The following is a 26163-nucleotide window of genomic DNA, read 5'->3' on the forward strand; positions in this document are numbered from 1 at the left end:
TTTTTTTTGGTTTTTTCGAGACAGGGTTTCTCTGTGGCTTTGGAGCCTGTCCTGGAACTAGCTCTTGTAGACCAGGCTGGTCTCGAACTCACAGAGATCCGTCTGCCTCTGCCTCCCGAGTGCTGGGATTAAAGGCGTGCGCCACCACCGCCCGGCTAGAATTTATTTATTTTTGATGTGTATGTGTGTATCTGTATGTGTATGGCATGCATGTGCAGATGCCCACACAGAAGAAGGTGTTAGATTCTCTGAAACTTGAGTTACAGGCAGTTGTGAGCTACCTGACGCTGGGACCTGAACACTGGTCCTCTGGAAGAACAGCAAACGTTCTTAACTGCTAAGCCATCTCTCCAACTTCTCTACCTTTCAAGTTTTTTTTTTTCTGTTGAACATTTGTTTATTTGTGTACGAATGTAGGTGTGCATGCATGGCTCATGTAAAAGGGTGACTTGCAAATTGAATTGGTCATCTAGCTTGGTCAGGTAAGGCCTTTGCCCACTGAGCATTTTTAAATTTTTGTTTGTTGTTACAGGTAGCCCATGCTAGCCTGATTCTTCTGCTTCAGCCTCCTGAGGATAGACTCTGTTTGCACTCCAGTTGACTTCTTGGTGGTGGCTGGGTGGGTGGTGTGGTGGCAGTGGGTAAGAGGCAGGATCTTACTATTATGGGCCTGTGTCTTAGTTAGGGTTCTGTTGCTGTGAAGAGACACCATGGCCTTAGCAACTCTTATAAAGAAAACATTTCATTGGGGTGGCTTACAGTTTTAGAGGTTTAGTCCATTTTCATCATGGCAGGAAGCATGGCAGCATTCAGGTAGACATGGTGCTGGAGAAGGAGCTGAGAGTTCTTCATCTGCAGGCAACAGGAAGTGAGCTGTGTCACTGCACATAGCTTGAGCGTTAAAGACCTCAAAGCCCACCCCCACAGTGATACTTCTTCCAACAAGGCAACACCTACTCCAACAGTAACACCTCCTAATAGTGCCACTCTCTTTGAGGGTCATTTTCTTTTAAACCACCACACTCTGGTTGTCCTGGAACTAACAGTAATCTGCCTCTGTCTCCCAAGTACTACAATTAAATCACCCTCTTACCCAAACTACCTTTTTTTTTTTTTTTTTTTTTTTTTTTTTCCCGAGACAGGGTTTCCCTGTAGTTTCTAGAGCCTGTCCTGGAACTAGCTCTTGTAGACCAGGCTGGCCTCGAACTCAGAGATCTGCCTGCCTCTGCCTCCCGAGTGCTGGGATTAAAGGCGTGCACCACCACCGCCCGGCCCTTTTTTTTTTTTTTTCTTTAAGATTTTTGTGTGTGTACAGTATGTGTTGGAGTTAGTTATAAGCAGCCCTGCCTGGAAGAGCACCAAATGCTCCTGACCACTGCACCAGCTCTCCTGCCCTCCAGTCAGCCGACTTTTAACTGTTCATAGGTATTGGAGAGGAGAAAACCCTCTGGTTCACAGTAGTAAAGAAAGTGATGTCTTGACGGGTGGAGGCGCACACCTTTAATCCCAGCACTTGGGAGACTTCGAGGACAGTCAGGGCTACACAAAGAAACCCTGTCTCAAAAAACCAAGAAAGAAAGTGGTGTCTTGATGAATAGTGAATTTGAAATGAATTCAAGGAAAACTACATACAAGAAAGCTCAGAGGAGGGCTGGAGAGATGGCTCAGAGGTTAAGAGCATTGCCTGCTTTTCCAAAGGTCCTGAGTTCAATTCCCAGCAACCACATGGTGGCTCACAACCATCTGTAATGAGGTCTGGTGCCCTCTTCTGGCCTGCAGGTATGCACACAGACAGAATATTGTACACATAATTAATAAATGAATGAATGAATATTTTAAAAAAAGAAGAAGAAGAAGAAAGCTCAGAGGACTCTGGCCAAGCCACCCAGCTCTGGTGAATGAGTTGTGCATTAAAAGGGTGAGGGGACTTCCCAAAGGAGATCTGGAGATCTGTCAAAGGAGCCCCTTTAATTGTGAAAGGACACCGCACAGAGAAGCGGCTCCCACAGAGCTGCTCGGGAACAGCAAGATTTAACAAGAAGAGAATCAACCTTCTTCTCTCTGCTATGATGGCTTGAGGGGCAGTAGTTGACAGACAGAGGAACCTGAGTGGAGTCCTAGAGGAAGCAGGTAGAGTCTAGGTGGTGGTAGAGCTTCAGCTTAGTGGTGTCTTCATGGTCAGAGCCTTGGGTGAACGCCTCTCCTGATTGGTTTCCTTCTTTCTTATTCTAGAAGATGCCAGAAAGAGCATTATTCCCCGGCATCTCACCTGGATTTTAGCATACATAGCTGCGGTCATGGCTATAATAAATCCCAAAAGCATTCTAGAGTCTTTACTGAGGAGGAGTCAAACTCGGCCAGAACCCTCCATCTGCTTATAGAACTTCCCTTAGTGGTTTGGTTTGTTGATGGGGGCAGAGGGCAGGGAGCAGGGTTTCTAGCTCAAGGCTGTTTTATATAGGCTACACAAGCCGTCTACCTGCTGAGCCTAACTAACCTGGGACCTCAAATGGTGCTGAAGCTGCAGTATTTGAGTTTGAGTCCTTGTGGCAACTTAGTTAACTAGATCAGGAGAAGGTTGAAGGCAGCAGCTGTTGTGGGAACTGGGATGGGCAGAGGAGAGAAGAGGGATGTGTGGTTGAGCAGGGGAAGGGTGCGGGGTGGAGGGGAGTAAGCAAAACTGTGGGTGGCAGGTCGGATAGGCTGGCGTGGACATGGAAAGTTTGGATGGGCAGGTGGACAGACAGGTTCCTTAGCAGCACAAAAGTTAGTTAAGACCAATTGGGAAAGTATAAGAATAAAAAGTAGTTTTCACAAGGCTTTTAAAAGACAGAGAACACTCTCATATTTAAGCAGTTTGACAGGATCAGGAGGACATGACCTAAGGCTACCATAGTCCTCATGCCAAAAGCAGGATTCCCGCACTTACCCTTGGCTAGCTTGTAGGTACATCTTTGAACTTGGGGGCACCTTCAGAAGTTCCCACCTGCTTGAAGTAGCCCTGCCATGCCATCAACAAGCCCCGTGAGCAGGACTCCTCAAGTATTTTGACCCTGCTGGTTGTCCTCATTACCCCAACATGTAATTCCATTTCTCATTCATGAGAGTCTTGGATTCCATCATGCCGGACATTCTCTGGTCCTGGATGACCAGCCCTTCCTTCACACTCCGTGCAGTCTGGGATCAGGGCAGAACTTCCTGTGAAACTTGTACTTCTGTGTTTGCATTCAGTACCTGGAAACCACACACAAGGAGCACTGGGCAGGCAAATCAAAGAGGAGGGCTTGTAGTGTTATGTGCTGCCATTGGTGCATGGGGGTGGGGGTGGGGGTTTCTTGCGTGCAGCTAATGGTCCTGTGTGGGTCTCCCCCCATCCCCCCACGCAGGGTTTCTCTGTGCTGCTCTGGCTGTCCTGGAACTCACTTTGTAGACCAGGCCACCTGCCTCTGCCTCCTGAGCGGTGCTGGGATAAAGGTGCAAGCCAGCCTGTCAGGACCGTTTGTTTGTTTGTTTTTATTCCAAATCACAACTAAAGCAAAATAAAGACAGGTGTATGAAAGTCTCCGTGTTGTGGTCCTTTGTCTAAGCAAGTTTTTATATAGGGGGAAGGACTGAACCCTGAAGGTCTTGGTGACTTGTCCTTTTGAAAGGAAATTTGGCCTCCTCTTGACCCCTCCCTCAGATAAAAGACAAGAGCTGAGTCCCCAGCACAGCTGTCCCTTTATTCATTTTTAGTGCAAGATGAAAAGGATTGGTGGGATGGGCTCCGTGGGCAGAATGCGGTAATGGTTGCTGTGAAAACAAGGACTGAGAGGAGAGGCAAAAAGAAGCAAAGCTCGTTCTAGTGTATGTTGCTGCACAATTAGTGTGGCTTTCCTGGTGACTACTAGTGACTATTGGTACAGAAATGCAAAACTTCTGAATACCAACAGGATTCCTCACGTGGGAAGTTCTATATCAGGAATCTTTGTTTCGTACAAAAATTGTCAAACACTGCATAAAATTACCTTTAAGAGTAAGTCATATGTGCAATATAAATAAATGATGGTTAGTCTGGGTTCCATCCCTCAGCCAGTTCATTGTGTACATAGAGATATTCCAAAGTCTGGTTGCGGGGGGGTCTATAACATTTCTCAGAGAAGCATTTCACGTTCAGATACTAAGTGTACACCCCTTTGGCCAAGAGTGATTTTTGGTTTTGTCTTTTTGGTTTTTTTTTTACCACCATGTTTCAGGACTCCTGTGTTTTCAGGTGCCCCTCACAGAAGACACTCACAGGCAAGCCGTAACTCTTGCTGCTCCACAGGGCCAGCATCATGAAGACTATATCAGAGACAGTTGATGTTGGGTTTGCTTTGCCGACTTGCTCGGAAATACTAGATCTTTTCCTCAAATATTCCTAGGGCTTGACCCTGGACAGCACCTGTGGGCATGCTACCACCATGCTGCACCTCAGCAGCCACATGCTAGATCTCACATTGTTCTTGGAAAAGAAGGATGAGTTAGTGAAGTTGTTTATACATAATAAAGTATTTTAGGAATACTGTTTGTGTGGTGTACAGTAGTTAGCATTGCATTATGGACAGGCCAGCCAGGACCTGGCGCGTCACTTCGTTCATTCACCTGGAGTGGTGCAGAATCATCCCTTCCCTCTGCATGACTAGTTGTGTTCCATGCTGGCCGACTGGAGCACCTCATCCCCTGCTCTCTGGCTAATGTGTGCTTGGGCTGCCCACAACCTTGGCAGCTGCTCTTTCCAAAGCCTTGGAAGACTAAGGTTGGGAAGAGTCCGCTCAGCTACTGCAGGCCTCAGTGTTCCTTCATGGCAGGAGTAGTGACAGCTGCATGGAGTCTGAGTAAGCTCTAAGAGGAATTGTCCTTTAGATCTAAATTTAATGAGAAAGTTTCTTACTGGGTTGGTGTCGTGGCAGCCTTGGTTGGGCAGATGGCTTTCTATACCTCACTGGATTCATTTTTGTTTGGGTCAGAGTTGAGTTCTGAACTCTCCAGTACCATCTTCTGTTGCATCGTCCCTTGATCTGTCTACTTCTACTGAAAATAAGGTCAGGAAGAGTCTGGCTTCTCCTCTTTCTACAAGCAAAAGCTGGAGCTCAGGAGGCAGCTCAGTGGGTAAAATGCACACTTCAGGGGCTTGTGAAACTATCCTAATATCCCAAGCACCCACATAAAAACTGGGTGCAGTGGTGTGCCGAGTCCTGGTGCTGGAGAGGTGGAGACACCATGATCCATCCCAGTCCAGATAGATTGGTGAGATGCAGGGTGTGTCACTAGACGCCAGCAGTGTGCGCCATGCTGCAGGCTGGGCTTGGCGGTGGCCACCAGAACCTGTTCTGAGACGTGGATGAGCCTTGCATCCAGAATGTCTCTCCCCATGCTTCGGGTAGGAAAAGCACTTCCCATTTGGCCTCCTGTCACAGGCCGTTTAACACACCGTTCTTGGAACCTTTGGCAGACTTTCCTCTGCCACTGGTGTAGTGTTGCCTGTGGTCTGCTCATGACACATACAATCCTGCATGCAGGGAGTCTCTGTCACAACATGGTTTTGAAACAGCTGGTTCCTTCCTCCCTCCTTCCCTCTCTGCCTCCATCCATCCCAAGTGATGGTAGTTAAAATTCAGGAGGAGCCAGGCAGTGGTAGCTCGCGCATTTAATTCCACCACACTCGGGAGGCAGAGGCAGGCAAATCTCTGAGTTCGAGGCCAGCCTGGTCTACAAGAGCTAGTTCCAGGACAGGCTCCAAAGCTACAGAGAAACCCTGTCTGGGGAAAAAAACAAAACCACTCAGGAGGGAAAAGACCTTGTTCCTCAAACCCCTTTCTGCACCAGTTAATAGCAGCTCTTTGGTATACTACTGTTTGTTGGAAGGAGAATTTCATGGCTTTTTCTTTCCAGAAGACATAGAACCTCAGTTGTTAGAGAGCCAAGGATAACCATAAATTAAGCCAGTTAAAGTCACGCTGGGTGGTCTTGTGGGTCCCACAACAGGTGGAGTTCTGAGAATGCACATCTTTATCCCTGTCCCTGCCCAGTGCATAAATCTCACCTTTTCTATTGGGAGGGGGCAGCTGTCTGAAAGTCATACTCCCTTATTACAAATATTCCTAGACAAGCCACAGGCCTGGAAAGGCTGCACACACTGTGGAGAGGGCTGAGGAGGTTTCACCGAAAACAAGCACTGCTTGCTCTTCCTTCCCCTGCGAGTGTTTGTGTTGGTTCCCAGTCTAGCTACCTCCCTGGGTCGTGGGTCGTTCTGGACGAGTAGCTGCTGCGGGGAAGTGCTGAGTCAAGGCGGCTTGCCTTCAGCTCTGTTCTTGCTGTGCAGGGGAGCCTCCCATCGAAGCCCGTGAGATGGAGTCTGAGAGCTCCTGCTTGGCAGAGCCACCAAGGGCTGCAGCTTTCATTTGCCTACTGGAGACGTGACTGGTGCAAGGGCCCACAGGCATGTGGCATCCTGTCTTTCTAAACACCAAACAACTTGTTGGCTCTCCAGGGCTGTGCCCTTGATCAGGTTAACTCCTCTTTATGTACTAGAGAATCATGTGTCTGTCAGGTGCTACTGCGGCACCTGGTGAATAGTTGATGCCCCAATGTCTGCCTTCCCTTCCTCCCCATCTTCTCTGTTGGTTATGCGTGTGCGCGCGCACACATACAGTGATATTGTCAAGCAGGTGGAAACATACCATACTTCTGTTATTCAGTACTTTCCAATAGGAGAAAAATCATCACTTCATGTTTCCATTCTTAGTAGCTCTGGCCTCAGATGATATTTTTCTTTGGATACTGGTTTTCAGCTTCTTAGCCCGACACTGTGTCAGCTCCCAGAACCTGGAAAATGGAAGAGTCAGGTGTGTGTGTGGGAAGTGCCCTCTGGGGTCACATGCGAATGCAGAGTGGGTAACAGACCCAGCCCTCTGTCCCAGGGCTTCACATCTAGCACCACTGGTGACTGGAGGGTTGTGTCTTCCACTAGTCCCCCCCCCCCCAAAGCCTCCACGACATTGACAGACTGATGGATGGCCCTGCACTTGTGTCCCCTCAAACTGATCAACAGAACCAGCTTTAGAAGGGCCTGACTTACAGGGATCTGAGATTCCAGGTGTCCTGAGCAGTACCTGTCCTTGTTCAGTTACCAGTTCATCACACCTGAGGGCCAGGCACCACCCTGGGACGTACAGTCGTCATCCTGGCTCCGCTGTAGCCACAATGCTGTTAAAGAATAGCCCTAATTGTTTAAAGCACTCTGATCTTTGAAAGCTCTTTGCCCACATTTCTTCCCTCTGTGGGTCATACTTAGACTAGGGTGCTTTGGATGGATACCAAGCACCGGTTAGCTCCCCCTGACCACTCATGGGATGGCCTGGTCTCAAGTGTTCTTCATGGAGATTTGTTGCTGCTAGCCCACAGTGGAGTCCAGGACCCTGGTGTAGCTGTCCTTTCGGGCCTTTGCTTTGAGCAAGTCCACCCAGGGAAAGGGGAGACATGTCAGTCCTGTGCTGGTTCTGGTGCTGACTTACTGTAGAGTTTGCTCTTCCTCCTCTTTTGCGGGGAGGGTTGCTTTTTCTTCAAGACAGGGTTTCTCTGTAGCACTGGCTGTTCTGGAACTCTCTCTGTAAACCGGACTAGTCTCGAGCTCAGAGATTAGCTTGCCTCTGCCTCCTGAGTGCTGGGATTAAAGCTGTGCCACCACCGCCCAGTGTTGTTCTTAACATAGGGAAGGTGAGATGGAAGTCTTTACCACTTATCCAAGGAGCACAGAAAGTGCCTTGGGGATGGGGCCTATAGTTCCAGCATTTGGGAGGCTGAGGGAAGGGATCGGGATTCCAGTCCAAGGGCTGGCCAGGTGGCTCAGCAAGGAGAACACTTTGCTTGCTAGCACTCACCTGTAACTTGAGTTCCAAGGGACCCAGTGCCTGCTTCTGGCCTCCAACGGCTGCTGTTTGCATGTGATGTGCACAAGCTCATGGAGGCACATACCCATAATAAGTCAGTCTGAAGAGCAGGTCCATCCTGGGCTACATAGTAGACCCTGTCTTAAGCAAAACAAAGGACAAGGAAAGTAAGCATCTTGTGCATTTGAAATGTGATAGGAGGGACAGCCCACTGGTGCTCAGAAGGGTCTGAGCTCCACCTCCTAGCAGCTGCTGTGGGAAGATAGCAGCCCTCAGGGTGCATGGGGCAGGTGCTGGGAAACAGCAGTTGCTGAACTTGTTTTTATTGTATTCGTTTTGTGTATGCCACAGCGTGCGCACGTGTCAGAGTCAGAGGCCAGCTTGTGGGACCGTGGGGAGTCCAGGCATTGAACTCGGGTCCTCGGGCTTGGCAGCATCGTCTTCATCCACTGCATCATCTTGCAGTGGAGAGGTTTGAGAACCTGTTGTAAGGACATACGGAAGTTTTGCAGCCTGGCTGGAAGAAAGTGGGCATCAGCTGAACTTCCTGTCACAGGAGCAGGTCTCTCCCACCTCTCTTTTCTGAGGCTGCTGGGATTCAGTGGGAAACTTCACAGCTGGGCTCATCCTGATCCTTGGTCTGCTGAGGTGCTGTGTGACCAGGGCAGTGACCCTCACACCTCTGTGAATGGGGCTGGGTTTGCTGATCAGCGGAACTGGTGTCTTCATCACTGACTGTCCTCACTCTCTTCCAGGGGCTCCACGGGCCTTACCCCTTCGGCCAGTCTTAAACGGGTCTCAGCAAGAAGAAAAGTTAACAAAAGACAGAAGGCCTGACTTTGGGGGGAGAGGGTGAGGGGTTCCTCTGGATTGCAGAGCAAGCACATCGCACGGACCCCTGGCTCAGACCCCCACCCACCCCCTCAATCACGGAAGAAGAGGAAGAAAGACTCGTTTTGAGTGAGCTCAGTATGCATGTGTGAGTGCTGAACTGCAGGAATGGTGTTGGCAACCAAGAAGAAATCCTCGCAGCCACCTTGGGTTTGGGTGATGACGTCAGTCTAATGAGTTGTTAGGTCATTTGGGAAGGGGAAGAAATTTAAAATGGGGGAAAATAAGCCATCTTTTTAAACAAAAATTATTTTGCCTACAGAGAGGTTGTAGTTCTGAGCACATGTTAGTCTTCCCTGCTTCCCGGTGTTTCTTTTAAGTGGGGGACGGCATGCTCTACAGAGCAGTGCTTGCTCTGGAAGCCGTTCACAGTGTGGTGAGGCTGGCGTGACATGTCTGGGGACTCTCTGCCAGTCAGGGTTGCTAGGCTCGTGCTGTGCCCGCCCCCACCTGGCTGCACAGTCTGACCTCGATTGTTCTTAGTGGCATCTGCCAATGAGATATCACCTTCCCTCTCTCTTCAGTCTCCTGTTGATTTACACCTTGGACATTTGTATCTGTCAGCATTGGGGCTTCTTAGCAGCAGCACTCTCTGAATCCAGACTTTCTGCGTGGCCAGCAGAAGCCTGGAGGACAGTCTGGCAGGTGTCCTTTTGCACACTTGCGACAGCTGGAACTGCTTCCTCCTGTGTTTCTCTTGGCAGAGGGAGTGTGGCCCTTCATGCCGTGGCCCATCTTCCCTCGGCTCTCTCTGGATGTGTGCTTGTGCTTCATGCACACAGGGTTGTAACTCATCAGCAAGTGTGAACTGTGCCCTGCTTCTCTTACCACACAGCTCCCCTCCCCGTGTCCCCCCACATGTCCTTGTGACATTCTCATGACCTATTAGTGGAGTCTGAGCTACTACAGAATGATACTGCCCCAGCTGGGAGCCCCACTGCTGACCACTGCCTGAGAGGCCACAGTCAGGTGGAAATAAAAAGACCTCCTCTGGCAGAGGTTGCTTAGTTTGGGGTGGCAAGTTGCAGCCCAGCCGAAGTACAGGCATTTGCTCCCTGGGCAGGTGTGGTGCCCACTAATGTCCCATGAACTCCAAGCAGGTTGAAATATGGATGTCTCCATGGGAATCTTAAACCAGGCTAGAACAGCTGACTGCCAAAGATAAAAGAATATGCAAAGTCCCTCTTCTTCACCCCTCCTTTCCTAAGTTAGTGACGAGAGCCAAGGATGTGGATTTGGTGTGGCTGCAGGGTCCCCTGCCTGCCTCCAGCCCCCATGTGCTCCAGGGTTGTGAGCAGAGTAGGGAGATCAGAGTGTGAGGTTCTTTAGCCTGGGTGTGGGTGCAGGTCTGCCTGCCTGCCTGCCTGCCTGTCTCTGTCTGGATGTGTGGTGTTTGTTGCTCCTCATTCTCTTCTGAGACTATTGATTTTAAACACTTGATTGTGAAAGAAAAAAGCTTGTATGAAAATCCCCCCTCACCTTTTCATGTCCCAAAAAAGCAGCCAACAGTAAGCTTTGTTTGGTTGAGGAAGTCCCTGGGCAGGTGGAGAAGGCCATGAAGAAGGGCAATGCAGCTGGGTCTCCAGTAAATTGGGGCTTCTCTGGGACCCTATTTCCTCTGCACACTTGGACCCTTGAACCAAAGGCAGCCCCAACAGGTGCCCAAGCCACAAATCTCGGGGCTTTTGTCTGAGGGCCTTCTTAGGCCCAGTCTCCTAAGGACACTGCCTCCCTAAAGCACACGCATGCCCAGCCATTCCTTCCTGCTTCCTGGCCTTGGAGCAGCGTGTCTCCAGCTGCCCTCTTAAAATCATGAGAGGCTTCAACCCTGCCTCACTGGCTTCCCCATCTATTCCCCTACTAGGTACCTTCCTTTCTCAGTTTCCAGCAAGGACATTGTGGGCTATTGTCACTGAGTGTCCTTCCCATCTTATGCCCCTTCCCGCTTGTAGCAACCTCACCTGGAAAATGTAATGGCTCAGGTACCCTGGCTTCCTTCCCATAACCATAACTGTCTGTGTATCCATGAGAGGTAGCTCATTCAGAAGGCCAGAGCAGGTGCAATCCTTGACCCATGGCTTCCTGGGTTTCACTCTTTCTGCAGCCCTTAGAGTCTTCATGTGCACTATGCCACCTTTTGGCAGGATTCCTGGTCTGGCACCCATTAGGTGAGGCAGATACCAGGTTTCAGGTGGTAAAGGGCCTGAGCCCAGTAGGGAAATGAGGGGTGGAGCGCAGGCTTGGGAAGAATCTCTGTGTGGAGTGAGGTGCGTATGTGTAGGTGTGTGTGCACGTGTGCACGCCTGTTTTCTTTTTGCCATGGCGACAATTGAATTTGGGGCATTTTTCTACTAAAACAGCTTCCTCTCCTCCTGTACAGATTGGCTGTAACCGTAACCCAGACACTTCTCACCAACACAGCTGGTGGCCAAGGTGGGAAGTAGACATGAGTGTAAAGACCCCCAAATTTAGCCTGAGCTCCCAGCAGGAGAGTATGAGAGGGTTGCCAGGGCTCACAAATGCAGACTAATGTGCTGTCCCCACCCTTTCCCTGTTATCCCTTGTTTCTTTGGGTGAATGTGGGAGCAGCCTGCTGCCCCTCCCACCTGGACAGTGGTGGGTGTCTGGTGGGGTCTTGTGGTGCCTAGTAGGAGATGAAGATGAGGTTTTCCTTACCATGTAAATGAATATTTGTATGATTAAATTAACACAAAAAAAAACGTTTCTCGTGGTGCATGTGAGTTTTATTGCGCCCTCAGCTCCTGTTGTCCTGTGCCCCCCACAGTAGCTCTAGTGCACACTTGCAGAGGGAACCGAACCCTGAGATCCGAATTAGTTACTGTAGGATAGCCGCGACAGTGCCCAGCGAGGGAAGAAAGATTCACTGTGATGGCTGTGGAGGGCTTGAGGCCTGGCTGGGGAATAGAACTGCCTGGCTGCCAGGGAACTCTAAACACAGATTTTGGGGGAGATAGGGCCTCACAAAGAGCTGGTCCCCTGTGCCAAGAGCTGATGCAAGACTTCCCAGGAAGCAGCTCATATATTGTCCCGGGACCCCCACAAGTGTCCTCACCCATAGCAGGTGAGGACGCTGCTTCCTCCCAGGTGCCTCCAGCTATTTGCTCTCTGCAGGGGAGGGACCTCACCCTGTCACCTGGGTCGACATCCCCAACACCCCTGCTCCTGAACAGTTATTTGCTTGGCAGAATCTGTTTATCTTTGGGGCTGTAACCTGTTAAGAAGTCACTGGGCCCTGGGAGAGAGGAGTAAGTTCAGTGGTAGCTCCTGGCCTGAGACATTCCCACGCGGGCTAGGTGACAGGGAGGGGGCTCTCAGCTGAGTCTGGGAGATGGGGGGCAGCTACAATGGTCGGGGACCCAGCCCTCCTGACAAAACAAGCAATTGTGCCACCTCCTTGCCCAGTTCCTGTTGTTCTTGGGCTCCCGCTCTGTTCCTGAGAAGGCCCATCCCTCACCTGGCCTCTGTGACCCAACCATTTCCCAGAGATCACCTGGAGTCCAGCCTTGACCAGCTGGGCGAGTAAAAGAGCAAGCACTAAAGGCTCTCATGACAGCCCTAGGTGGGAAGGGGACAGACAAGACTGTTCAAGAAACAGGAATTGAACTCAGGTCCCCTGGAAGAGCAGTAAGTGCTCTTAACCATTTAGCCATCTCTCCAGCCCACATTACAATTCTTAACAGTAGCAAAATTACAGTTATGAAGTAGCAACAAAGTTGGGTGGTGCTGGTGCTCGCCTTTAGTCCCAGCATTCAGGAGTCAGAGGCCAGTGAATCTCAATTTGAGGCCAGCTTGGTCTACAGAGCAAATTCCAGGATGGCCAAGGCTACACAGAGAAACCCTATCTTAAACAGACAGGTGGTAGTGGTACACGCCTTTAATTCCAGCACTCAGGAGGCAGAGGTAGTTGAATCTCTGAGTTTGAGGCCAGCCTGGTCTACAGAGCGAGTTCTAGGACAGCCAGGGCTACACAGAGAAACCCTGTCTTGAAAAACCTAAAAACAAACCAACAACAACAAAAATAGTACTGTAAATATCTGATATGTGACCACTGAAATGGTTGTATCTCACAGGTAGAGAAACACTGCCATAGATGGCTATGAACCTGCATATTTATATCCATCTATGAAGGGGAAGTCAGCTCTGAACCATGGTACCAGCTGAGGTCATAACAGGATGAGATGGGTCCTCATTTATCACATACCTCTTGAAGCCCTTTCTTGGACACTAGTAGCAGCTGGCCTTGCCCCTGTCCTAGTATCCCAGCCACTGGCTGTATTCTTAGCAGGTTGGATTGGGGTGTTGCTGTCCAGTCCAGGGATGCACCCCTCTTAGGAACTGCCAATGATGGCTGGAAACGGTGTGAGAGGGACCCATGGGGCCATGCTTACCTACCCCAATGATCAAAGCACCCAAGATCCCTGAGCCACTAGACAGTCACAGTCCCCAGGAGAGGACAGAAGCTGAACAATGAGATCTTTACCAGCAGGTGGAGGGGTGGGAAGCAGAGTGAGCTGTCCAGCGTTCGGCCACCCTCCTGGTACAGGGCATGCCATGCCAGGCATGTGCCTCTGCCTCCTCTCTGACCAGGCCTCCCTTGCAAGCATGACCCCATGCTCCCACTCCTCCAGGGCCTCTGCTCTCAAGCTCCCAGGCAGCAGGACTCTGAGCACTGCTAAGTGACGGGAGAAGCCAGGCTGCCTCCCCTCAGGGCCCAACTGCCACTGTGATCACTGAAGTCCCCCTCCTCCACAGCAACCCTGTAGCTTGGCTAAGAGATCTGAGTCAGCTAGAGACAGCTTCCTTTGGGGTCAGGTGCTGACACCAAAGCCTTGTGTCTAATCTGTAAAACAGGGAATGACAGACTGGACACCTGCGTGGGAACTGGTTGGACCACTGTGCTTCATCCCTTCTGGGGGTGGGATACAGGGGCTGACACAAGTGTATCAGGTGTCCATAGAAGTTCCAGATCCCAAGCTCTGCCTGGATGCCACAGCCAGAAGGGCACCATGCAGCAGTCAGCCCCACCCACGCGTGCCTGCCTTCTCCCACCACTGAAGGCTGAGCACTGTCTGCCAGGGCCCTGTGTCCACGATGCAGGCTTGGGGCTGCAGCAGTTCTGAGGAGATGGTGGCTTTGGAGCCACAGCTAATTTAGCAGGAATTTTGTGGTGAGCTCCTATCCAGTCCCTCCTCTCTCCATGGGTCCTCGAGGACTAGAAATACCCTTGTGGGGGTGGAGTCAGCACCTGTGGGGACTTAGGTAGACAAAAGAGTGGACCAAGAAAGAGTTCCTGCGGAACTTACCTGCCTCCAGCACCATGGCAGGAGGCAATGAACATTCCTAAACATTCAGGGTTCCCCAAAGTCACAGTTGATGCCAGCCTCTGCCCCCCAGACTCCCTTCCTGACAACAGAGCCAGTGGGGAATGCCAAGGCCCCCAGGGAAGAAGAATCAGCAGTTGCTTGGGAAGGAAGCTGTCTCTAGCTGACTCAGATCTCTTAGCCAAGCTACAGGGTTGCTGTGGAGGAGGGGGACCTCAGTGATCACAGTGGCAGTTGGGCCCTGAGGGGAGGCAGCCTGGCTTCTCAGGTTCTCCGGACTAGTTTGCATGGAGCAGGCAGGATTTGCATGTTTGAGAAGTTGCAGCTGCTGGATGAGACCCCCGGTTAGGGGGCAGGGGAGCAGTGGCTACCTGCTTCCAGCCAGCACCTGTGTCCCTCAGTGAAGAACACCAGGTCTCCAGGGTTAGGGGTTGTCCTGTAGAACATGCAGAGACCTTCACACACACACACACACACCACTCGAGTGTGGACTCAGCACAATATGGTTCTGTGCCCTGATCCCATAAGAATGGATGGCACAAGCAATGTCCATGTGTGCACACACACCAGACATCTCATGTGTAGTGCCCATGCCACTACAGGTCAGTACACGAGCCGGGAACTCAAAAACCCATGCACACAGACAGAGACACAGACATGGGTCATCCTTGATACAAGAATGCCCACTTTATTGTGCTCAGAGGCAGCTTATATAGAACTCTGGCCATGCCCCAGCTCTCGGGATCTTTCAGCCACAGGCCCACCAGAAATCACTCCCCTGTCATCAGGGTCTCGTGCTCAGATGCTCCTGGCACCACCACCGCCTATGGCATCCCCCTCAGTCCCACAAGCTCCAGTAAACAATCATTTAGGGAATTTGGGCATAGTTCTCTCTCCAGACCACTTTCTGCTGACTGTTGGGTGAAGTTTCTTTGGGGGTTTTCACAACGACATTTCAGGGGGTCTTGATCCATCAAACCACGTTAGCTTTAAATGATTCCACAGGTTCTCATCCTCTTTTCCAAAGCAACATATCCTTAGACCCATATTTTAAAATCAAGATACCTTTTTTAGCAGTTCCCAGAATCAAATGTCTTTCTCCAGTCAAAAAAACAAAAGAAAACAATATGCAGGCCAGTAATGGTGCACGCCTTTAATCCCAGCACTCGGGAGGCAAAGGCAGGCAGATCTCTGTAAATTCGGGGCCAGCTTAGTCTAACAAGAACTAGTTCTAGGACAGCTAGGACTATTACACAGAGAAACCATGTCTGGAAAAGCTTTTAAAAAAAAGTTTACATGTGAGCCACAGGAGACCCTATCTCCAAAATAACCATAGTCATAATCATAATAATATAAAAAATAAAAGCCCACAGTCATATCACACACATAGGCTTCATTGCCAACCATTTCACTTAGTTTCCCTTTAATCCAGGCGTTTCTGAATTCTGCTTTATAGAACAACCTCTGATGGCTAAATTTGTCGCTAACATGTCACATATCACAAACACAAAGCTGCTGCTTCAGCTTGCTGTGCTCTCTCCTGTGCACATGGGAGAGCATCGCCCAAGGAAAGATGTGGATATGGCCCAGCACCCCAACAGCTCCCACATGTGCCTTCCTAGGGGAGCCCACAAGAGGAGCCTCTATTCAGAAAAGGCAAATGTCTCATGTAATAATGGGGGAAACTTTAATTTTTTTCCTTTTTTAAATTAATGTTTAATGCTTTGGTGTTTTGTCTATGTGTATGACTATGTGAGTGTTGGATTTCCTGGAAATGGAGTTACAGACAGTTCTGAGCTGCCATGTGGGTGCTGGGAATGGAACCCGGGTCCTATGGAAGAGCAGCCAGGGCTTTTAACCCCTGAGCCATCTCTCCAGGCAAGGCTTGATCTAGAAGCTCTCTGACTGCAGACTGCCACGTCACACGGCATCTCCGGGATGGTCCTGCAGCTGCCCTCACCATGAGAATGAACTATGATCACAAAGGGTCAGAGGGCAGCCTGTGTGGAGCCGTTGTCAACCACTGTCAGTCACGTAGAAATGTATGACCTCAAGGCTTATCTCAAACTCCTTTTAGGAGGACTGCCTGAACCCTCACCCAACAACTCCTGTAGCCGCCCGCTTGGCCAGGTCTGGTTGCCCAAGGACTACACAGGAAGGCTCAGAGGAAATCTGGAGTCTTCCTGTGAGAAAGAGGGGGACGGGCTGGAGGGCTCAGCAGCTAAGAGCACACACTGCTCTTGCAAAGGACCTGAGTTCAATTCCCAGTGCCCTCAACGACCCATGACTCCAGCTCCAGGGAATCTAATACCTCTGAAATCTGCATGCTTCCATTTATACACACACACATACCCTTAGAAAAATAAATAAATTATAAAATGCACCTTGAAAGAAGGTGAGAGCAGAATAATTTAGGGAAGCTCCTCCTACCTCTCCACAAGCCCTGTCTGTCTGGGCACTGCTTCTTCTGCGGGATCCCCTCCCTCTCCCACATTCCAGCTAGGTGTAGGTCCCCTAGCAAAATCCTGAGCCTTCTCAGCTTCAGTGTTGCCTAGGTAGGGTGAGTAAGAGTCCATCCAAGCCTGCCCTCGGTGTCCAGTAGGAGGAAGGGCAGACTTGGCTAGACTCCAGCCACACTCAGCAGGGACCCAGAGCTGCTGGACACTCCAGGGTTCTGATGTGAGGGGCAACCATCCCCAAATCCCGAGACCCTGCAGGGAGCCTCCTGGCCCCGCACCTGGCCCTGCCCCAGTGTTCAAGTGTGGGCAGGGACATCTTCGCATAGGCCCACACCAAGAAAGGATGCCCTCACGTGTTGAACACAACTAGAAAAGAAATCAGCAGGAGAGATCCAACATCTGGCCCTGGAGCCACGGGGGTGGCTGAGCTCTTGGGAGAGGCCACCATCCCAGGGCCCAAACCCAGAAGGGCAACTGTGGGAGAAAGCTTCAAGGTAGGGTTCAGGGGTTGCTGAGGTAGCCCTGGAGACTAGCCCACACTGGAGGAAGGTCTATGGACAGTAGAGAAGGATGCCCCAGTCCTGAGAAGACTCCGGATGGCTGCTGGGTCCTGGTTGGTGCCCCTCCCCCACTCTTTTTCCTTCCAGGGTTGGACCCTGGGTTCTGGGTCCTAGGACTCCAAGGAGCAGCAGAAGGAAGTCTCCAGGATCAGCCAGCTCTCCTGGAAGGTGCTCAGCCTTGCACCACAGGGATGAGTAACCCTTTCACTGCCAGGCCAGGACTCATTGTCTTAGTCTGTGTTGGAGAAGTCTGCTCCTAAGGGCTCTGCTGCCTTTGCCCTGGTGTCTCTGAGACTCAGGGAGAAGGTAAGGGGTGTCTGGCTGCATTGTGTGGGACCGCTGATGTCACCATTGTGCTGATGTCACCATTGTGAGGTAGTAACAGCCAGGAGGACTGGTGGGGTTCAGAGGACAGGAAGCACATCTAGCACCTCTGGGAGTTGAGGGGAGCTGGTCATGTGACGTGGTTAGTAGAGTGCTCGCCTAGCACTCTGGTTTAATCTCCAGAACCACGTAAACTGGGCACGGTGGCACCTGCTGGTAACCCCAGACTGGAAGGACAGAGATGGGAGGGTCAGGAGCTGGTGGCCATTCTTTTTTTTTTGGTTTTTCGAGACAGGGTTTCTCTGTGGCTTTGGAGCCTGTCCTGGAACTAGCTCTTGTAGACCAGGCTGGTCTCAAACTCACAGAGATCCGCCTGCCTCTGCCTCCCGAGTGCTGGGATTAAAGGCGTGCGCCACCACCGCCCGGCTGCTGGTGGCCATTCTTAATTGCGTAGTGAGTGTGAGGTCAACCTGAGCTACGTAAGAGCCTGTCCAAAAAAAAAAAAAAAAAGTAGGGTGAAGAACAACAGACAAAGACACCACCCAACATCGACCTCTGACCCGCACATGTGTGCACCGGGGAGGTGGAAGCAGGTGGAACCCAGGGCTCGCTGGCCTGAGGAACACCCCTGACCTCTGGCTCCATGAGCACCCTCACACAGAGAGAATGTATCAGTTCTTCCCACTTAACAGTACGGGAAACTGAGACCCAGGGAGGTCAAGGCCTTGCCCCAGGTTTGAGTAGCTGGGCCAAGTCTTCTGTTCCACCCTTGCCATGGGCCCCTGGCTCTAACGTCACTCGTACCTGGGCCAATGTGACCTGGTGCAAGTCACTGGTCATCTGGACCTCTGGGCTGGACCCCCACTCACCCAGCCTCTCCCTCTTCTGGGGCCAGGCGACAGCTGGGGGGCAGGTCCTCACCGTGTCACAGGTCCCCCTCTGCCATGGCCTTGCGCCAGTCAGGCCCGCCCATGCTACATCTCCCAGATGGCACCATAAAGCCGTCTCAGAACCTGGGCCCTGAGAGCAAACAGCCCCTCCTAGGAGGCCTCACCCAGTAGAGACCACATCGGTAGCTCTCCTGGCGTGAGGTGAGGGTGCAGGACATGCATGCGTCAGGCCTGGGTGGGGCGGGGGACAGCCACCAGCCCACCTTCCATCAGCCCTCAGGCCTTGGGCCAGTTCACCTCTAAGCTTTCTCGAAGCCTGCCTGAGAAGGCCCAGTGCAGACCCCGCTGGCTGGTCCCCACTCTTTCTACAGTGTGAGTTAGGAGCGTGTGCCAGCCAGGGGGCACTGGCAAGCTGAGGGTCCCCTTGAGCCAGGTATCCCTTTGAAGGCCTTGCCTGAGAGCCCGAGCCCTAGGTTTCCAACCTGGGCAGAGAGGCAGGGAAGCAGGCAGTGAAGAGTGCCAGCTCACGGGGCATCTGGACCAGGGCCCCGTGCTCAGCCCCACCCCACCCCTGCCTACCTGCAGTCAGTCACAGACTAGACTTCCATCTTCTCACAGATACCCCAGGCCAGAGACTCATCTCCTGCAGAAGGGGGAACGTACATGGGGAGCCAGAGGTCTCACCCCACACTTCTGCCTGGCTCCTCTGCCTCAGTTTCCTGACCTGCACAATGAGGTGGCACCAGCCACGTAGGGTCGAAGTGAGGTCAGGGTCCACCTAGGACGAGCCTTGCCAAGGAAAAGGCTGCTGGCACTCAGGGCACCACTGCCAACCTTCGTGGAAGATAGTACCAGGGGGCCCCAGGATTCCAGCCAGCTGTGGGCCCATCTGTCAGGCTTCGCCAGGCAGGGTGGGAGGCAGCGGGGGCTGAAGAGAGCGCCTCTGTGCTTGGAGATGGCATACCTGGAGGAGAGGCAGAGGCATGGCGGGTTGGACTTGATCGTCATCTACCCCGGGTGGGGCAATGGCCATTGTTTGCTCTCTGGGTCTCAGCTTTCCTGTCTGTGACAGAGATCTTCCTCACAGGGAAGAGTGGAAACGAACACACATGTAAGCAAGATGTTGCTGGGGTGTTCCCTGAAGATCCCACTGAGACAGCCAAGGACGTCCCGGGACGAGAGGGACTGGACATGTCCAGGAGAGCCAGGTCAAGGGCAGGTGACTGCCTAATTCAACCTTACAGCTCCCATGCCTCATTAGTGCGTTGGTTTATTTTTATTTTGGGGGTGGGGGTCACACTATATTGCCCAGGCTAACCTTGAACTCACAGTCTCTCAAAATCCTCCTGCCTCAGCCTCCCAGGTTCAGGTACTACAACCATGTCTGAACTCTCTTGGCTTTTTCAAAAAATCAGGCTGAGGCCCAGTGAGGGCAATGAACTTAGAGTGTGTTGCACAGCCGGGTCTTGAACCCATCCCCAGTGAAGGTGGCCCAGAGAGAATCTTCATCTGACCCTGGCTGGCATCTCATGGGCTGCTGACTTCTTCCATGCCTGGGACCATGTGACCAAGCAGGCCTACACCCACATCTGCGCTGTTGCTGTCTGCAATGTTGCCTCCCCCTGCTGCCTGCCTCAGTTTGCATGTCTGGAAAATGGCCTGGAAGGTAATCCAAGCCTCATGGTCACTCTATGCATTTGCTATTGCTTATGTGTTAGTGGTAACACGTTTACTACCTGCATTTAACGTTTAATCCCAGCACTTGGGAGGCAGAGGTAAGTGGATCTCTGAATCTGAGGCCAGCCTGGTGTAAATAGCCAGTTCTAGGCTAGCCAGGACTATGCACTAAGTTGTGCCTACTCCAAAAAATGTTGTTCCTCCCTCCCCTTATAAGGTGGGCACTGTTACCTCTACACACAAGGCCAGGTAAGTGCCCTCTCCCCTATCCTGGTCAGAGCCACTCCCCACACCACAGGGATCCTGCCCCCCATCAGCCCTCACCACCCCTACAATCCCAGCATCCTCATGGGCTCTACCCAGTGACCCACAGTTCCAGGTGCTGGTTTGGGCTCCCATGAGCTCTGAAGGCCTGAATGGGTAAGCCAGGGAGCGGGCAATAGGGAAGCTGGCGGGTGTGGGTCTCCTTGCCCGCTGGGCAGTGACACCCGAGAGGCTGGGTGGGTCCCGCTTCCTGAAGCAGCTGCCAAGTGTGTAATAGACAGGACAAGGCTTCTCTGACGTGACACAGGAGCCTTGGCAGGGGCAGAACAGAACAAGGGTCACTAGTGGACTGGGGTAGCAACCTGGCTGCTCGGTCAAGAGGCTGAGGAGAGATGGGACAGAACTCCCTGGCCCCCTTTGGCCCTGTGATCAGCCCCAGGTACAGGCAGACCTCGGACTGGTTGACTGCACTTTCTGGCTGTTTGTCTCTGGGTCGGTTGCTAAGCATCTCTGGCCTTCATTTTCTCATCTATCCCACAGAGTTAAGTGTCAAAGTGAGGTTGTACAGGACAGGATCAGTCCACAGTGACCAGTTAACTGGTGACATCGTTATCCAGTGTGTGGTCACCAAGGCTCAGAAACAAGGAGGTTCTCCAAACTGAGCTGCACAGCCAGGAAGGTCCCGGTCCAGCTACAGCAAAGCATCAGGTTTTGCCCAGGGCTCTGGAGCCAGGCCCCCTGGACTCACATTTCAGCCCCACCACTCCCGACCTGCATGACTGTCAGCCACTTCCTTAGCATCCCTGGACCTCAGTGTCTCCTACGTAATACAGATTACAGTAGTTCCCCTGCTCAGAGAGCTGCTGGGAGGGCTCCGAAGCACCTGGGAAGCCCAGGAGTTAGTGCTGTGTGGCTCTGAATGTGCTCTCTCCCTCTCTGGGCCTCCTCCATAGCCTTACAAAATGAGTCATCAGGCCAGCCACACCAGTGGCTCCTTCCAGCTCTGGGAAGTTACTATAAGTGCCCCCCTTTTGATGGTCCCACACACCTGGGGCTCTTGCCTAGCCCCCCTCTCCCCTTCTTTTCCCTCCTTGAGCTGGGGATCGGCAGGTGAGAACTGTGGGAGGGAAGGGGAGGGACATGGGTTCCTCCAACCAGCTTCTCATTGAGTGTCCCACCCACTAAGACCCTCGATTGGACAGTTAGGCTGGTGCCTTCAGAGGCAGGCCTGTCCTGCTCCCCCACCACAATCCCAGATCCCCAGAGAAGCCTCAACCCCTCTTCGGCCAGGTAGAGGAGATGCTCTAAGAAAGGACGGCAGAATCATGAATGAGGCCCCAACAGCATGCGTGACTTGGGGCCCACCTTTCCTGAGCCTGTCTCGAAGCCTGAGCACAGGACCAAACATTCGACAGCCCCTCTTGAGCTAGTGATGAAGTTTCCTTCCCAGGGACCTGACTCCGTGCTCTGTACCATACACCTGAAAGGACTTGAGTCACTTCAGGGGAGTCCCAGGGTGCGGTAAGAGGTGAGAACCCCATACCCGGAAGTACCCTGCCCTGATCCTCCTTTTCCTGCACACCTGTGGCCCTGGCCACACGGGCAGGTCTCACCACAACTGCAGGGAGAACCTTGTCCCACAGCCCTGTCCAGAGGAAAGCCCACACCTGCCTTTAGTGCTTGTTTCCCGCTTTCCCACTGACAAAACCTGTCCATCCACCCCGTCCAGTAATCTGTCCATCTGTCTGCCCATTCACCCGCTCAGCCCTCCACTGTCTGCTGTCTGCCTACCCATCTACCTCTCCTCCCATCCACCATCCTCACTCCATCCAGCCACCCACTCAGTGACTCTTCTGTCTGCCTGTCTGTCCATCAATCTATCTACCACCTACCCATCCATCCACAGATTCACCCATGCACCCATCTACCCATGGACATACTCCTCCGTCCACCCATCTGTCTGTGCACCATCCACCCACCCGTTCGTCAGTCTGCACATCCACCTACCTACCCAATCTGTCCACCCATCCATTCTTCTAATCCTTTTCTAGGCAATTCCCTGAGTCCAAAAAGACCAAGCAAATATGACATAGCCTATTTCCATGGGCTCCTGGCCCATGTAGACTGCGTACAGAGCGGGGTGACCAGTGTCTGAAGGATGACACGGTCCAGAGGGCTGTTTGGAGACCGTGTCAGCACTGGACTCTTCAGACAGACTCAAGAGAACACGGACGAAGGTGATGCCTGTGGTTACAGGTGTGTAACCAAGTCCAGCAAAAACGGCCTCGCTTTTCACCTCAGTTTCTGGGGTTCAGGAGATTACTTATGTAGCCCCAAGCATTCTAGACATAGTGCCCTGTTACAGCCCCAGACCTGGTCCCTCATTTTCTTCCCTGGAGAGCGGCTGCCATGCCAGGCTTCATCTCTTGCACTGAGGGGGTCCAGGAGCCAGACAGGCAGGCTGTGGACATGAGGCCAGACGGCTGTCTTGAGCGCCCAAGTGCAGGACTGGGGACTGTGGCCCCTGCTAGAGGGGATGACTGTGGGGTTGAGAGACTACTGAACATGCGGCTCTGACTTCTCAGCTGAAGTCACAGAACATGGCTAGGGGCTCACAAGGTGCGAGGTAGCACCGGTGTCCAGGGCCCTGTCCAAGGGAGAATACACACAGCATTGTCATCGTGGAGAAGGACCTCGAACTCTTCATCAGAGCCAGCGGCTCGGTTTATGGCCCACGTGCAGAAGTCGCATGGACAACAGGGGTGTTGACAGAGTGTTGCATGAGGTGACCTTGATACTGGGTCAGTCATGTTTATGCTACTGAGCACTAAAGAAGGGCCTGGCATGGTGACACAGGCCTATCATCCCAGCACTCGGAGGCTGAGGCAGGAGAATCCTGCGTTCCATGCAAGCCCTAGTCACATAGTAAGACCACCCGCCAAAAGAGCTTGGGCTCTGACCCCCCTGAGTGTGTGTCTTAAAAGAAGGTGTGGGTGGGTTAGTCTGGCATACACTAGAGGACCTGGGAGAAGCCTCTAGCGTGCTTGGCCCAGGATGCCGGGCTGTCATGTCCTGGCTCTTCCATGCTCACCTGCTCTGGCAAAGCGACAGACCCCTTTGTGTGGTGTTGCCTTGTTTTTGTTTTCGGAGATAGAGTCTCATGTATTCCAGGATGGCCTCAAATTCACTATGTAGCTGAGGGCAACTTTGAGCTTGTGAGCCTTCTGCCTCCACCTCCTGAGTGCTGGGATGACATCTTGTGCCACCAGAGGACGGTGACGCTGGGCAGGGACCTGTGCTGCTGAGAACCAAAGTGCCACCCATAGCTCTCCTCTCTATGGTGTCAGCTCCACCTAAGCCTGGCCACCGCCTCGGCAGGGACAGGCAGTGAGCATCTGCATCCACAGTGCGTCTGTGCTCAGTCCCCGTGCCCAGCCCCCGTGCCCAGCCCTCCATCTCCAGCCAGGCTGTCCTGCCCAGGGCCCTGGCCGTGGGGTAGCGGGAATGGAGCCAGAGTCCTGGGTGCACTGCAGGGCTCCTGGGGTCCAACCCTTGCTCTGCTGCCATTGTGCCGTGTGGCCTTATCAAGATAGGAACTCGGTGTGCTGCAGGACCACTGCCTGCTTCTGTTTGGACAATCCTAGGGATTAAACCCAAGCCTGTTTCTAATTTTCCATCCTGGAGCCCTTTAACTTTGTGATAAATGCAGGAACTCCCTATGTAGCCCAGGCTGGCCTTGAACTGGCAATCTGCCTACCTGTGCCTCCCCAATTCTGGGCACACAAGCATGTTCCCCACACCCAGTTTGGGTTCCTTCCTGTGTTTGTGGTTCTGAGTGTGTGGAGGGAGAGATCTCCATCCCAGCGCCACCTGCAAAGGCTCCCTCCGCTAATTCCACATGTGTAAACAGGTCCTCCGAGCTTCCTGTCTTCCTTCCCTGTCCTATTTCCGCCCCCCTACCCTCCCAAACCCCCCACCCCCAGCAGCACCTCGTGCTTCCTGATACCTGTGTTTGTCACCTGTTTCCACGGCAAGAATGCCAGCTCCGAGGGAGGGGAGAGTGAGGCTAGGGTCCTTCATCACTGCCACGGCCCCCGGGACTTGGCGCGTGGTAGATGTTCAATAAACATTTGCAGAAGGCGCGGCTGGGGGACTGGGCGTGAAGCAGGTCTCCGTGGCTGAGGAAGTGCCTGAGGAGGAAGGAAGCTGTCCTGCCCACATGGCACCTGTGGAGGAATGCTGCCCAGAGGAGGGGTGGGCAGGATGCTGGAGATTGGAGGAGAAGGTAGATGTTCAGAAAGAGGGACATACAGCTGGCAGTGGCAGACCAGGTTAGCGTATGAGACTGGGGGCCTCTCGGGGTGTGCAGCCCAGGTGCTCTTTCCCAGGAACCGCCTCCACCCCCAACACACACACACACACACACACACACACACACACACACACACACACCCTAGGTAGTCCCTGGGCCCAGGTAGAAGTCAGAACACACACAAAAGGCAGCTGTCCTGGAGTTTAGGGGAAGCCTAGGGCTTTGATAAGGTGGGTAAATTTCAAAGGGGCTGCTGTGAGGGGGGCCGGGCTGCTGATAGCAGCACCTTAGCTACCCGCAGTCCCTCCGCTGTGGTGGCCTTGTGACCCAGCCCCTCCAACGAAGCAAAACAGGCTTGATTGTATTCTTATCGGACCTGTGGTTTCGAAAGGCCCAGCAGGCCGGCTGGCTCTGCGTCAGTAGGGGAAAGGCAGCAGCCAGCTCCCCGGGTGAGAGTGTGACGCAGGCCACCACCTGCACCCCCTGTGGAGGCCTGGGGTCCACCTGGTGCTGGGGCAAGGAAGGAGGAGCAAACAGATGCCACCCTCCAAGCAGGGAGGCCCTGGTGGTGGCTGGAAGTTGGCCCTGTTCCATGCCTGGCTCCCCACCTCTCAACACAAGTTCTGTGCCTCAGTTTCCCCACTGAGATGAATAGGAAGCCTGTGACAGCAGTGTCCTTCAAAGGAACCATTGAGGGTGTTTGTCTCCAGACTTGGGAGCCACGGTGCGGCAGCTGCTCACAGCCAGTGTGGTCAGTGACAGGCTTAGCCAGGACAACCAGGGACAGCAGTGGCCTGGGCCTCAAGGTTGCACAGTGTGGCCCCGCAGCCCTTCTCCACTCGAATGCTCAAAGACCCCTGCAAAAGCTAACTGTTCCTTCAGATGGCCACCCTCAAGGGGACTCAGCAGTTCCCACCTCCTCACCGGCTATGCACCATTCATCCCTTCTCTGACTTGGCTACCGCACGGCAAGCACAAACATCCCCTCTCAGCCATTATCCTCTTTTCTGTGGGTATCCAGACCTGGCTGGAGGCAATGTCTGGCCTGAAGGAGCTCAGTGCCTTTTGGCGTAAAGAGATTCATGAGAACCAAGACCGGGCCAGGGGCAGCTGTGGATGCTGTCTGTGTCTGTGTGTCTGTCCCCGCTCCCAAGCCCAAAGCTCCCCTTGCCTTAGAGCTCGTCTCTGACTGCACACTTGCCTGGACCCCTGAGGGGCACCTCTTCAGGCCATCTTGGGTGTGAGCAGCAGGGGCACTGGGTGAAGTGGGAGGACGCTGCAGGGTGAACATGGGGTGGGCAGCCAACACTGTGCAGGGCACAATGGCCTTCCTCGTGGAGTGTCCCCAGGTCTCCAGGCAAGGGAGGACGTGCTGGGAAAACCCTGCGCCTGGCGAGCTGGATCCCAGACGGGACAAGGACTGGAACTGTCACTTTTCTAACTGTTCATAGAACAAAGATGCCCAGAGGTGGCTGCCCTGAGACCGAATGCTGGGGATTGTCTGTGCCCTCTGAGGCAGACACAGAGGGGCTTT

At 52.8% G+C, this 26163-nt stretch overlaps 1 protein-coding gene across 5 annotated transcripts in view; it reads left to right on the forward strand.

Annotated features, from left to right (window-relative positions):
* Positions 1-9064, forward strand: part of Ilrun (inflammation and lipid regulator with UBA-like and NBR1-like domains) — a 73462-nt gene extending 64398 nt beyond the window's left edge. For all 5 annotated transcript variants that reach the window (XM_038341135.1, XM_038341136.1, XM_038341138.1 and 2 more), the window contains one exon: positions 8666-9064. In XM_038341135.1, the coding sequence (XP_038197063.1) occupies positions 8666-8701 (36 nt within the window). In that variant the 3' untranslated portion in view covers positions 8702-9064. The remainder of the gene's footprint in view (positions 1-8665) is intronic.
* The last annotated feature ends 17099 nt before the right edge of the window (positions 9065-26163 follow it).

This window comes from Arvicola amphibius, chromosome 9, assembly GCF_903992535.2.
Source record: "Arvicola amphibius chromosome 9, mArvAmp1.2, whole genome shotgun sequence".
Taxonomy (NCBI): Eukaryota; Metazoa; Chordata; class Mammalia; order Rodentia; family Cricetidae; genus Arvicola; species Arvicola amphibius.